The sequence below is a fragment of the Rhinoderma darwinii genome, chromosome 4 (genome assembly GCF_050947455.1).
Source record: "Rhinoderma darwinii isolate aRhiDar2 chromosome 4, aRhiDar2.hap1, whole genome shotgun sequence".
Taxonomy (NCBI): domain Eukaryota; kingdom Metazoa; phylum Chordata; class Amphibia; order Anura; family Rhinodermatidae; genus Rhinoderma; species Rhinoderma darwinii.
In genome coordinates this window covers 393,971,034-393,985,458 of record NC_134690.1, presented here as the reverse complement: position 1 = coordinate 393,985,458, position 14,425 = coordinate 393,971,034, and the positions used below count along the sequence as shown (strand labels likewise).

The 14,425-nt window shown below is 43.8% G+C and overlaps 1 protein-coding gene across 1 annotated transcript in view; it reads right to left on the bottom strand.

Annotated features, from left to right (window-relative positions):
- The window catches only part of IARS2 (isoleucyl-tRNA synthetase 2, mitochondrial), a 73,610-nt gene that overhangs the window by 58,289 nt on the left and 896 nt on the right, over positions 1 to 14,425 (bottom strand). Inside the window, exons 2-9 of the mRNA XM_075863353.1 lie at positions 14,053 to 14,175; positions 11,896 to 12,055; positions 9,281 to 9,429; positions 8,642 to 8,691; positions 6,621 to 6,730; positions 4,935 to 5,025; positions 4,153 to 4,268; positions 1,939 to 2,108 (exon numbers count right to left, since the gene is read on the bottom strand). Coding sequence (XP_075719468.1) covers positions 1,939 to 2,108; positions 4,153 to 4,268; positions 4,935 to 5,025; positions 6,621 to 6,730; positions 8,642 to 8,691; positions 9,281 to 9,429; positions 11,896 to 12,055; positions 14,053 to 14,175 — 969 coding nt within the window. The remainder of the gene's footprint in view (positions 1 to 1,938; positions 2,109 to 4,152; positions 4,269 to 4,934; positions 5,026 to 6,620; positions 6,731 to 8,641; positions 8,692 to 9,280; positions 9,430 to 11,895; positions 12,056 to 14,052; positions 14,176 to 14,425) is intronic.

Sequence of the window (14,425 nt, the reverse complement as noted above, 5' to 3'; positions counted from 1 at the left end):
TGTGGGCTGTATATGGCAGTATTATCCTGGCACTGTATGGTGGTATTATATAGGCTGTATATCGTAGTATTATCTCGGCACTGTATGGTGGTATTATGTAGGCTATATATGGCAGTATTATCTCGGCACTGTATGGTGGTATTATGTAGGCTGTATATGGCAGTATTATCTTGGCACTGTATGATGGTATTATGTGGGCTGTATATGGCAGTATTATCTTGGCACTGTATGATGGTATTATGTAGGCTGTAATAGGCAGTATTATCTCGGCACTGTATGGTGGTATTATGTAGGCTGTATATGGCAGTATTATCTCGGCACTGTATGGTGGTATTATGTGGGCTGTATATGGCAGTATTATCTCGGCACTGTATGGTGGTATTATGTGGGCTGTATATGGCAGTATTATCTTGGCACTGTATGATGGTATTATGTAGGCTGTAATAGGCAGTATTATCTCGGCACTGTATGGTGGTATTATGTAGGCTGTATATGGCAGTATTATCTCGGCACTGTATGGTGGTATTATGTGGGCTGTATATGGCAGTATTATCTTGGCACTGTATGATGGTATTATGTGGGCTGTATATGGCAGTATTATCTTGGCACTGTATGATGGTATTATGTAGGCTGTAATAGGCAGTATTATCTCGGCACTGTATGGTGGTATTATGTAGGCTGTATATGGCAGTATTATCTCGGCACTGTATGGTGGTATTATGTGGCCTGTATATGGCAGGATTATCTTGGTACTGTATGGTGGTATTATGTGGGCTGTATATGGCAGTATTATCTCGGCACTGTATGATGGTATTATGTAGGCTGTATATGGCAGTATTATCTCGGCACTGTATGGTGGTATTACGTAGGCTGTATATGGCAGTATTATCTCGGCACTGTATGGTGGTATTATGTGGGCTGTATATGGCAGTATTATCTCGGCACTGTATGGTGGTATTATGTAGGCTGTAATAGGCAGTATTATCTCGGTACTGTATGGTGGTATTATGTGGGCTAAAACTATGAGAAAAATTATTTAAAAATGGCATGCGGGTGGTGGAGTTGAGAAAGCACGTTTATTTAATTGGGGAGAGGGGAATAAGCTGCTGCCCCATACACATTACTTATTGCTGGGTTTCTACCAGGCAAATACAGTAATAATGTTTCAGGGACACAGACGTTCCCAGTAGCCAAAGCTGCTGGAAATGTTACACAATGCTTTCTGTTTAGACTTCTGCAGTTTACAGAGTACATACAGGATGGTCCGCACAGGATCTGTGCTGCAGTATATTTCAGTAAATTCCATGTGGAGTCCCACTGGAGGACCCTGTCGCAGGACTCCACATGATCACCTCATCGTTGGTGGAACAATCACACAAGAAGGGCGATGTCCAAACAAAACAACCTCTTTAATATGGGAAGTGCATTTAATTGAGCTGTAATAGTGCTGTAATTCCGTAACATATCTGCTTTAGAAATTTGTCACTGGAGCTTAAATCTTAGGGAGCTCTGATTATGACTCGATGCCAACACAGTTGGATCACATCCATATAGCAGACTGTAAGGACCCTCTATCTACAAATTAGACCCGGAGTCTTCCCACACAAAGCTTGTCCACACAGCGACCGTCACTGAGGTTTTAGCAAATTAGACTTTAGACTATTTATTATCAAAACAACAAGAAGCCACTGTTCGTTTTCCTCTGTACAGCAAAGACAAGTGGTGACAGATTTAACAAAAAAAACTAAATATAGTGTGTGTGTGTGTGTGTGGGGGGGGGGGGGGGGGGGGAGTTAACAAACCTAGTGCAAGGGAATAGGGGAGAAGTTGCCCGTAGCAACCAAACGACGATTTATGCACGGCGCCATATCTTTTAATGAAGATGATGGTTGGACTGAAGTAAATGTATATGTGTTATATGTGCCAATATTCACTGACCACAGGTAACTTGTGCTGAGAGGCTACTCCGTAATCTTCAACGCCATGGGCTGGTGCAGTATGCACAAGGCCGGTGCCTTTGCCCATGGTGACATGGTTTGCAGACAGTAGGGGAGATAAGCGTCCTGGTATTGTAGGGTGATCACAGATGCCGTTTTCCAGATCAGCTCCTGAATTGTCAGAGAAGGAAAATTCAATGAGAATGCCTCAAGAAAGACGGTAAATCCAAAACACAACTATAAGGATCACCGTCAGAATGTGAAACAATATCCTACGTACAGAGCTAGTCTATGTTGAAACGTAGCACAATTTTTCCTGCTGAGGAATATGCCTCGCTGCAATATGGATTTTGCTGCGGACCTGCCACATAATGCTAGTGCTAACCTTTATGATGCTTAAAGAGAATCATTTCTTTGGCACACGTGTTTGCAGAAGCTCTTAGAAAGTACTAATTCTTCTTGCAGAAATCTGCTCCCTGGGGAAAAAGTATGCAAAATATCTCTCCTCCAGAAGGAAGAAAACTGTATCTCTAGTGCCACCCATAGGTGACTACCCTGTGAAGTCAATATCCACCCCTTTGTAGAGCCTTGAGACTCGGGATAACAGTCATACCAGAGACACCCGTCTGTAGACAGCACTGTTTGGGGCTGTTGCTCCTCATCAGCACAGAATAGGGATCTGGTTGGCTGAGTGAGAGACCTTTGCAGTAGCTCCTGGAAGCTACTGATTTTCCTTGCAGAGATCCTGGTTTGGCTATCAACCCGATTTGTGTTTCAAGGCTCTATAAAGTGTCGGACATTGACTTTCAGGGTAGTCACCTATAGTTGGCACTAGAGATTTTTTTGCATAGTTTTTCCTAGGGAGCATTGCCCTTAAGACTCCCTACCAGCTGAATTTCCGCAAGGCGAATCAGTACTTTCCAAAGGCTGAATCAAAGGCATCTCACTCAGCCAAACAGAACCTTACTCTGTACTGAAGAGGAACAACAAATCTGTGCTGTCTAAAGACGGGTGTCTCTGGTTTGGCTATTAACCTGAGTTGTCTTTCAAGGGTCTATAAGGGGTTGGACATTGACTTGTAGTCTAAGAAGTGCTGCAGCCATGCTGCAACAACACAGAGGGGACCCCAAAGTGTCAGATTCACGGCAGAGGGGCACAACTGGAGGGTACCAGGTAATATAACTCCATATACCCAATTACATTTATAATTTTCCCCCGGGACCGGGGGGGGTCGCTTTAAAGGAAACCGGTCACGTTGAAAATGTAGTCAAATCTACGAGCAGGAGGTTATAGAGCCGGAGTAGATGACCAAGTTGATATATATATTTTTGTAGCAAAAGATTCAGTATAACTTGTAATTTGTTTAAACCCCTGCTCATTATGGTGTTAGGAGTCCAGTGGGCGGTCCTAATCAGTGATTGACAGCCTTCCTTGTAGAAGTGTAAATACAGATAGCTGTCAATCACTGATTAGGACCTAGTGGTGTATAGTGAAGGTATATCCAGCACTCAAAATAAAGCTTGCAAGCTATGATTAAGGACCCCACTGGTCTGAAACGCGTAAGCATGGTCTTGGTTTTTTTTGTTTTAACTTCCTTGTTTTAAATATGACCAAATAAACCTTGCAACTTTTATTTTGAGTGCTGGATATACCTTCACTACACACCACTATTGACTTGATTACCTGCTGTCGACACAGGACCAGTTTTGGAATATCTACGAGCACCTGCAGCACTTGGATCTATTTACACCAACTTGCATCAATTAAACGCAATGAAAACGCAGAGGAAACACAACAGATATGTGGTGAGCGAACTTTTTGTAACATTTCCCCTATATTTGTACTGATTAGGACCGCCCACTGGACTCCTAAGCCTAGGACTCCAAAATTATATTGAATCTTTTCCTACAAAACTATGTACTAATCTGCTCAGCTCCTCCTGCTCTATTACATGTGAGTTCATTTGATTCCCTAAAAAAATTACTTACATATCTTAAATCTCAATATTTAATTCCAATCCTCCAAAATTACTCAGTAGAAATAAAAGAGCAATACAAAGTTTCAAGTAATACCAATTATTCAAATGGAGCACATCACCTCTATGGAACACAGCCGGTCATTATAGGAGTCCGTGTAATTTGAGTTTGACAAGCCTCTTGTGAGACGTATTAAAGAATTCATGCATTTTGTATAAAGACAAATCTAATAAATTCACCTTTAAATGTTGAAATGACCTCAAACTTAGTCCCCAGGGATAGTGCAGTGGAATCCACACAATCAGCAGCCAGAATATACAGCTCTCCTGAGGATCCGCACTTCACAATGGAATACCTGAAAATAATACAGTGGATTTAGCAGGACCTATCACAGAGACTCATCTTGAGGAGCACTGAAGCATAGACACCCTAACAGAAGATGATGAATGAACAGTCGAAAAGAACACTAGGAAAAATAGAGGGGTCCCGATACAAAGAGTTGTTCTACCAATGGAGTCTTGTCAGTGCATTATAAATACCAATTGTGTCTCTATGGTAACAGACTACAAACAAACCCTGTGTAGTCTGATCCTGCAGTCATACTCCTTTCAATCTGCCCCCTACTTCTTACTAATAAAAAAGGGTATCAAGAAGTAGGATACAGAAAGATAGCAATATGACAGCAGGATCAGACTACACAGGGGTTTTCTTTTGTAGTCTGTTACCATGGAGACATATAGGTCGGCAGGAAGCTCTATACATAAAACAATCATAAAAGGTATAGAAGCCATAAAAGAAAAAATGGTTGCAAAGGTGGACATTCCCTTTAAGGTGTCCATTAACTAATCAGTTAACTATACACACAGAGGAGACTTTTTAGAATGATTATCCTACAGATATACACAATGTGTGAATACAGCCTTATATATGTGTATGTTGCTAAAATGATCAGCTCCAACTTGCTTTATGAGGTTCAGTACGTATATAAATGAATATTTACACAAAATAATGGAAGACATACATTGTATCCGGCATGTAGCAGACCGCCTGATTAGCTGGAATGGTCCATGGCTGCGTAGTCCAAATCAGAGCACTGATAGCTGTGGAGCCGTCTGTCAATCAAACAAGTATAATATATCAGTCCTGTATTACTGGAGATTGTGTGTCTATTAAACATTCCGAAAGATGGTTAAACTGTGATCAGTGCCTACTGACTTAGGGCTCGTTCAGAGGAGTGTGTATCATGTCCGTGTAACAGCCGTTAAAACATAGGCCGTCACACATACTCATGTATTTCAATGGGGCCGTTCACATGACCGTTGCTTCAATGGAGCATGTCAAGTGTTTGTGAAAAAATAGGACATGTTCTATTTCTCTGCGCTTCATGCATTTCTCCATAGACTCAAGTCTATGGGGGATGCGTGATAACGCGTCCTGCACGGGTGCACCTCAGACCTGAAAAACGGCAGTTCTTCACGTCCGAGGTTGGCCACGTTCGTGTGAATGTAGCAGGACAACCATACGTTGCGCAGAAAGGCTTTTCTCTGTAGCCGTGTCCATAACCATGACCACCACTCCATTTATTTCTATGGGGCTGCCAAAGATAGCACTTGGCAGCCCAATAGAAATGAAGGGAGCGGTGGTCAAGCATGTGCAGTACCGCTCAATTCCTATGGGGTTCCAAGAAACAGCAAGGAGTGATCAGTGGGGGTCCCAGCGGTCAGATGTTTATCACCTTCCCCGTGGCTAGGTGATAAATAATGATTATGGAAAACCCCTTTAACAGGACCCGTCATTTTCCACTTGTTGATCAGAGTTTGAACAGAACTGATAAATTTTCTTACATCCCTTTCCCGATTTATAAAGTTACTACTTTTGTTCGCAGATCCTTTGACAGCTCTTTGCTTTCCCCATGCTGCAGTAACCAGCAAAGCACATAGGCCTCTCCATGGGTCCTCAAGTGCTAAGAAACTCATTGACCATTTATTACATTTAGACTGGGTTCACACATCACATTTTGACCGCAACGTGTAAAGCCCGCCTTAAAGAGGACCTATCATAAGTTGAACTGGTTAGCTGACCTGGATAGCGCGGCCTCCCTGATTCCAGCGCTGTTTTTATTTTTTTTCCTGTACCCCCCTGTTCCAGAGATATGGCCCTCTGTTGTGTTTTTTTCCCTATACGCTATTTTGCTGTAGTTAGCCAACAGGGCGTGAACCACCCTCAAGCTGCCTCATGCTGGTTGGTCAGCATCAGAGGCAAGGAAGCTAGCTCCACCCCTTTGGCTAACTACAGCACATTAGCCTATAGGGAGCCAATATAAAAGTGGGCCATATCTCTGGAACGAGAGGGGGGTCCAGGAAAATCGAATCCGCGCTGGAATCAGGGAGACAGCGCTACTTAGGTCAGATAACCAGATCATATGACCGAGGTGCAGGTCCTCTTTAAGGGTGTGTAAACTTTTGATCAGGGCAATCTGTGTGATTTTAGTTATCATTATGATTACTGAAGGATACACACAATTATGTGCTAATAAATCGCTTCACCTCAGCAATATTCCTAAATTTACGAAAGGTATTTTACAGGCTCACTCATATTTCCCGAAAAATTATATGCATCTTACAAATTCTGCCTGGGGTATGTAAACCTATGATCGCACGTGTCTGTGTGTATATGAATATACATAAATATATCATAAAGATATTACCAATGACAGAAGCCAGTTTGGGAGGAGGTTTCTGCAGCGGAAACTTTACGAAGACGGATCGGCTGACGTGTTGCTGGTTGTATTCTAACTCGGCCTCAGCCAGAGCTGTTCTAGAGGGATATGGTAGAAAGAAGAACATAAGCAAGGACGGGTGGTGTCCAAAATCAGGCTCAGCTAAATAAACACAGTTGTACAAAAAAAAAATATGCAAATTTGAATATTATTTTCTACCTTACAGCTGCCGCCATTGTAATGAATTAAATCAGAGAGATTTGCATTGCTAGCTTCCAGAGTGGAAGTGGCAATTACTACCTCAGTGGATGTGGCAATTACTACCTCAGTGGATGTGGCAATTACTACCTTGTTAGCATTCTACAACTACTTAAAGGGGTAGTCCCGTCTAAATGTCTGACAGATGCTCTGGGACCCAAATAGAAGCCGCATTCAAGCAGAGAATCAATGGAGAAGTGTCCGTGCGTGTGCGCAGCCGTCTGCATTGATTCCTATTACGGAAACAATTGGCGGCTGCTTTCGTAACTCCCATAGGAATCAACTCTCCATTGATTCTCCTCCTGGATGCGGCTCCCATCTGTAGATAGGTGCAGGTCCCAGAGCTGAAACCCGCACCTATCAGACATGTATGGCGAATCTCGTGGATATGCTATAAATGTCTTATATGGGAATAAGCCTTTCAGTTAGGGCTGGGCGATTTGGCCAAAAAACTAAATCTACATGTTTTTCAACCCTATGGACGATTTTTGATTTGAATCTCGATTTTCAGATTTTTAGGAGTAATTAAGGAATTACTGTGCATGCATTTCCCTTATCTAAAAAAAACAACAAAACCAAGACACAATTCTTTTACATAAGAGAATTGCAGGCACCGCTATTCCATAATATATACAGATTATCAGGATTGTCCATTAGGCGCTATGTGTGATCACGATAATCCTGATAATCTGTATATATTATGGAATAGCGGTGCCTGCAATTCCCTTATGTAAAAGAATTGTGTCTTGGTTTTTAAAAAAAAAAAAAGTAAATGCATGCACAGTAATTCCTTTATTACTCCTACTACTTAGGCTTCGTTCACATCTGCGTCGGGGCTCCGTTCATGGATTCCATCGGAGCTTTCCATCAGGGGAACCCATGAACGGAATCCAAACCGAAATAAACGAAAAATATATAGTTTTCCGTTTGCATCACCATTCAGATCAATGGTGACGGATCCGATGCAAATGGTTTCCGTTTGTCACCGTTGTGTAAGGGTTCCGAATAGCGCAGTTGACTATGGTATTGATTCCGTCAAAACGACGGAACCCTTACACAACGGTGACAAACAGAAGTCATTTGCACCGGATCCGTCACCATTGAAATCAATGGTGATGCAAACGGAAACATATGGTTTCAATTTGGATTCCGTTCCGACGGAACAGATGAACGGAGACCCGACGAAGATGTGAACAAAGCCTAAGCAGGCTAAAGAACAAGTATCTACTTATTTGTATACGAGACAGTCTCTCTCCTCTCTGTATAGCCAACAGGACAGAGACTGTCTAATGTAAATAGAGGAGAGAGAAAAAAAGAAAAACTATATGAGTCTCTCTCCTCTCTGTGTCCTCGGGTTCCTTATCGTCTTGTCTTCCCCTCAATACATAAAGTGCAGGGCCAGGCAGCGACGGTTGTGGTGCGCGGTGAGGCGGCCCGGCATGTGTGCATCGGAGGGTGAAGACGTCGGGGGTCAGGAGGGTGTAAGTTCGGAGAGCCTGCTGGTGCTGGACTCGCTGCTGCTCTAGTGGCTTCTTTCTCCAGCGCCCCTCCCGCCATAATGAAAAGCCGCTGCCGTGGAATCGGGGCTAATATCGATTTCATGATTCTAATCAAGATCGTGCTTCAATGAAAGGGTGAACTAATCAAATTAATTTGATTAATTGCCCAACCCTACTCTCAGCTGACCAATTATGTATCGAATTTCTTGGAATGTAAGAAAACAGTTATAGGACGGACTTTATGTTTCTTACCTTGTTGATGGAGACCAAAACACGGGTCTGTAATCCTGGTATATGTGGCCCTATTAAAAGATAAAAATTAAGTGGAGCAAATGTATTTGACAATAAGCACGGACAGTATTTGGCGCAGGGTCTGTGTTATGTGATCTGACAGGTCTGTGTGAGGGAAAGGTTCATACCTGTCATATTTACGGCCACATCTCTATATCTTACACCACGATGGCGGATGTTTGGAATGTGTACTAATATATAGTACTTATAAATTCTCGTATACGTCTGTACGACATAGTGACATGTCAGAAGTTTGGATTGGTGGGTGTCCGAGCACTGAGACCCCCATCAATCGCTAGAACGAAGCGCTCGTGTGAGCGTTCAGCTGCTTCGTGTCTGTTCGGCTTTTTCCGGGAATAAATGTATTGGGGGACGGACTCAATAGAAAGTCTATGAGCCCGTACTCCGATACATCGGCTTTCCAGAAAAAGCCGAACAGACACGAAGCGGCTGAGCGCTCACACGAGACCTTCAGCTGCTTCGTTCTAGTGATTGGTCTCTGTGCTCGGACCCCACCAATCCAAACTTCTGACATGTCACTATGTCGTACAGACATATACGAGAATATAAAGTACTATTATATGGAGTACACTGCGTTACCTTTTCATGCATCTTGAAGAAAACTTCTAGCTGCTTTGCCTCGTACTTCTTATCAAACGTGTAATAACAGTTGTCCCAGTCCGCCATTACTCCCCAGCGAATGAAGGAGGATTTCTGTTTTTCAATGGCCTTTTGTGCAAATGCCCTCGCTGAAGAGAAGAGAACCACAGCGACGGTCACTACAAGCGCCACTAAAAACATTCTCCATCCCATGACAGATCATCGCTCAACCTCAAACCATTGCATTCATTCCGAGACAGTCTTGCGATCCTGCAAAGTTGACTGCAACTTTTCCCTATATGAGGTTTAATGCTAAATTCTTTAACCAGTTATTGCCCTGTTCACACTTTTTTTTTTTTTTTTTTTTACAAAAACTCTCGCAGTTATACCATCTTTCTGTTGAAGAGAGCTAAAAAAAAAGCCTAGAAAGAAAACGCGTCACAAATCTCGGCGAAAAACGCGTAAAAAAACGCGTGTGGTGCAAAACCACTTAATAAACCGGAGCTGATTTTTCCAAGCAGAATTTTCTGCCTGCAAAAAAACTCAGTGTGAACATGGCTCACCATAGGGGATGTTCACACAGAGTTTTTTGCAGGCAGAAAAATCTGCCTCTAAATTCCTTCAGGAATCTGCACTTTCTTTGCGGCGTTTTTCGGCCGTCGCCATTGAAAAAAACGCTTTCTCTGATTTCAACGGGAGGTCAGTGATGGAACTGCGGAAAGAAAGAGCACGACGCTTTCTTTCAGGTCGCGGGAAAACATGCCTCCACCTCCCATTGAAATAAACGGGTGGAGATTTCAGACGGTTTTTGGCGCCGTTTCCGCGTCAAAAAAACTATCTCTTAAGCTGGTCATAAACATAAAATAAAAAAAAGTCAGCTAAAATTTTCAGTCAACCATCTTTTAAAAAATTAACGTGAACAATCATTTGCGATGGCCGACGGCAGTCGTCTATCCTACGAAAATGTGAACAACCAGGCTGGAATACTTGAACCATGTTTTTTTTTAAATTAACTCCCTGATTGGCCCGTTTAGTCTCTTCTGTTGCGGGTGGGATCATTCGTACAAGCGATCCAACGGACGGTTGATCGGCCGCATTGCGGGATATTATTGTCTAATGTTTATGGCCGGCTACACATATAGGGGGGCTTGTTTATGGGAGACGTGTTTTAATTATTTAATAGCTCCATTTTGGGGTACGTATATCTATATCAAAAAAGAAAACAAAAAAAGAAGAAAAGTATCCATGGTTTTTTTGTTGGTTTTTGACCGTGTGGTACAAATAATGTGTTAACTTTACTCTGCTGGGTTTTTAAGTTTGATCACTTTTATTCAATAACTGCTACAACTTTATTAAAGTTCATTTCACTCTTTGTTTGCCCTGTTAGGGGGCTTTAAAGTCTATGTACAGTTCACCTTTGAGAAGCAATTCATTTATTTTAATAAACAGGTCGGTCAGTGTGTTTGGTGTAACTTTATAATAAGTTTTAATTTTTGAGATACAGCTGCTCTGTATCCTGTATACAGAGCAGCTGTGTATTTCGCTATGACCTGAATCCGACAGTCCCGCAGACCTGACGGGTTCAGTGTCAGCGGGTCCTGCGTGTCTCTGACACACACAATCCATCTGTAATCTATCACAGGTGGACTCCACTGACACTGAACCCGTCAGTCCCGCAGTTCTGACGGTAACAGGATTTAGCTCTAGATACAGCTGCTCTGTATACAGAAAACAGAGCAGCCGTATCTAAAAAAAAGTTTAATTAATTTTTAATAAAAACTAATTATAAAGTTACACCAAACACACTGACTGACTGAGGTTTACATAGCCTTTAACTTATCAAGGATCAACGATGGGAAGATAAGTTGAGGACCCTCCCTTTGTTTTGATCCCTCAGGGCCCATTCACACGAACGTGAATAACGCCCGTGTGCTGCGCATGGAAATCACGCACAGCACACGGACCCATTGATTTCAATGGGGCCGTTCACACGTGTGCGTTTTCAGGCAGCGAGAGTCCGCTGCGTGAAACATGCACCTACGCGCTCCCATTGAAGTCAATGGGTGCGTGAAAACTACGAATGCCACTCGCAAAGCACACTGATGCATAACGCAGATTCATGCACGTTTTTCACACGCGTGATTCTGATTCGCTCGTGTGAATGTAGCCTTAGATGCTACAGTCACTATTAACCTCGGTATCTAATGGGGTTAAGTAACAGAGATCAGAGTTATCTCCGATCTCAGCCGCTGCCAAGGGAGGCTGGATGTCAATCCCAGGTGGTGATGGCGCGGGCACAGCTTATGAGCCTGCGTCATCACTACGCTGTACGTTTACAACAGGCTTCCAGTACGTGGTGCCAAGGAGTTAAAGGGGTTCTCTGGGACTTAAACATGAATGGCCTATACTTGAATGGGACTAAGATGTCCTACGGAACAGCTGCTGTGCCTGTGCCACCAAAGTGAGCATTGCAGCCCCTTCAGCAAGGATCCCGGAGGTCAGACCCCCCACTGATCAAACAATGAAGACCTATGAAGTCCCGGAGAACCCCTTTAAGACTGAAATGAATTTGATCTAAACCCTAATAGACATGCGACCCCCGCCATGCTTTATACCTCTGCTTCTGATCTCCATTGGTGAGAGACTGTCAGATTCGTCTCCAATGTCTGCCAGGGCCCGGAGTTCGATTGGTAACCCATGGCAGTCCCACCCAGGTACAAAGCTCACTTTAGAGCCCCTCATCATGTGGAAGCGATTTGTAATGTCCTTCAGAATCTGTAAAACATGAAGAGTATAAGAGAGAAGAAATGTAACATCCAAATCATCCTCACAATACACAAATACAAAGAGAAAACGTGCAGGGTCATATCTTCCTGGAGACGTCACACGCGTGGATCGGTCACATTGATGGGATTTATGTTCTTTGGGCAACGCCAACATTTTAAAGTTACACCCACGGTCGTCTGCATGTATAACAATTCACTAATTGTAACCCTTAGGCTCTGTTCACACTAATCTGCCTGTAAAAATCAGCTCCGGTTTTTTTTTTTTAAATGGTTTTGCACCACAGGCATTCTTTGCCGCGTTTTTAACGCAAATTTTGCCGCGTTTTTTGCCTCTTTCTTTACAGGCAAAGAAAAAAAATCGCGAGCGGCTTTTGCCATAAAACGTGTCAAAAAAATGCGTCAAGAAACGAGTGAGCCGTTTGCGGCTTTTTTTTCAGTCTCAGATTGATTTCAATGGGGTTTTTGAGGTGGAAACCGCCTCATGATAGGCTTCTTTTTACCGTAAGCGGTTTTTTCGGCTCGCAGGGGAAAAAAAACGCCTCCACCTCTCATTGAAATCAATGGGAGACAATTTCGGAAGTTTTTTTGCAGCAAAAAAAACTGTGTGAACGGGGCCTTAAATGGGTTTCCGGTATTAATTTTTTTGTCATGTCAGTGAATGGGAATATTCTTGTTTCCATTCAGATCCTGAAAACCTCAACAGACCTAATACTTCTTTCCAACAGTTGCCAGGCATTGTAACCAGTCAGGTCAATCCTCCAGGAGCGAAGCGCTGGAGAGAGATTTGTGCTGCTGATGTATTTAGAGGATTGTCTAGACTGGATACAATTGTAGCAAATGCTCAGCTCTGAGAAGTATTAGATGAAATGGGGGAGATAAGCAGATGGCAGGTAATATGGTGCCGCTTATCTTTGTGAAAACAATATGATTGGGTACTTTCAAAATCAACCCGATTCCTATACAATGTGGCCTGTAGTCAGAGGAGTCAGGATGATCGCCTGTAGTCAGAGGAGTCAGGATGATCGCCTGTAGTCAGAGGAGTCAGGATGATCGCCTGTAGTCAGAGGAGTCAGGATGATCGCCAGGAGTCAGGATGATCGCCTGTAGTCAGAGGAGTCAGGATGATCGCCTGTAGTCAGAGGAGTCAGGATGATCGCCTGTAGTCAGAGGAGTCAGGATGATCGCCTGTAGTCAGAGGAGTCAGGATGATCGCCTGTAGTCAGAGGAGTCAGGATGATCGCCTGTAGTCAGAGGAGTCAGGATGATCGCCTGTAGTCAGAGGAGTCAGGATGATCGCCTGTAGTCAGAGGAGTCAGGATGATCGCCTGTAGTCAGAGGAGTCAGGATGATCGCCTGTAGTCAGAGGAGTCAGGATGATCGCCTGTAGTCAGAGGAGTCAGGATGATCGCCTGTAGTCAGAGGAGTCAGGATGATCGCCTGTAGTCAGAGGAGTCAGGATGATCGCCTGTAGTCAGAGGAGTCAGGATGATCGCCTGTAGTCAGGATGATCGCCTGTAGTCAGAGGAGTCAGGATGATCGCCTGTAGTCAGAGGAGTCAGGATGATCGCCTGTAGTCAGAGGAGTCAGGATGATCGCCTGTAGTCAGAGGAGTCAGGATGATCGCCTGTAGTCAGAGGAGTCAGGATGATCGCCTGTAGTCAGAGGAGTCAGGATGATCGCCTGTAGTCAGAGGAGTCAGGATGATCGCCTGTAGTCAGAGGAGTCAGGAAGATCGCCTGTAGTCAGAGGAGTCAGGAAGATCGCCTGTAGTCAGAGGAGTCAGGATGATCGCCTGTAGTCAGAGGAGTCAGGATGATCGCCTGTAGTCAGAGGAGTCAGGATGATCGCCTGTAGTCAGAGGAGTCAGGATGATCGCCTGTAGTCAGAGGAGTCAGGATGATCGCCTGTAGTCAGAGGAGTCAGGATGATCGCCTGTAGTCAGAGGAGTCAGGATGATCGCCTCTGATCAGACACTGAAGCACTTACTTTATTTAGTGCATGTCCAACATGGGGGTCGCCATTAGCGTAGGGAGGGCCGTCGTGTAGACTGAATTCCTTCTTTGATTTTCTCGCTTTTTGCCAATTATAAAGCTGCAAGAAGTTCGTCTCCTGTGAGAAAGACACAACAATATATTATAATGGCAAACACAAAACTGAAATATACAAATAACACCGTGTGCCCCCCGTGCCCCCTGAGCTCTCCCCTCCCTGTGCCCCCTGAACAATCCTCTCGCTATCTTACCTGAGCTCCCCCTCCCTGTGTCCTCTTATCCTCCCCCCATTCCTGTGGTCCATGAGCTCCCCATTTCCTGTGCCCCCCCTCTCTGTGTACCTTCCATCCCTGTACCTCCTGAGCTCT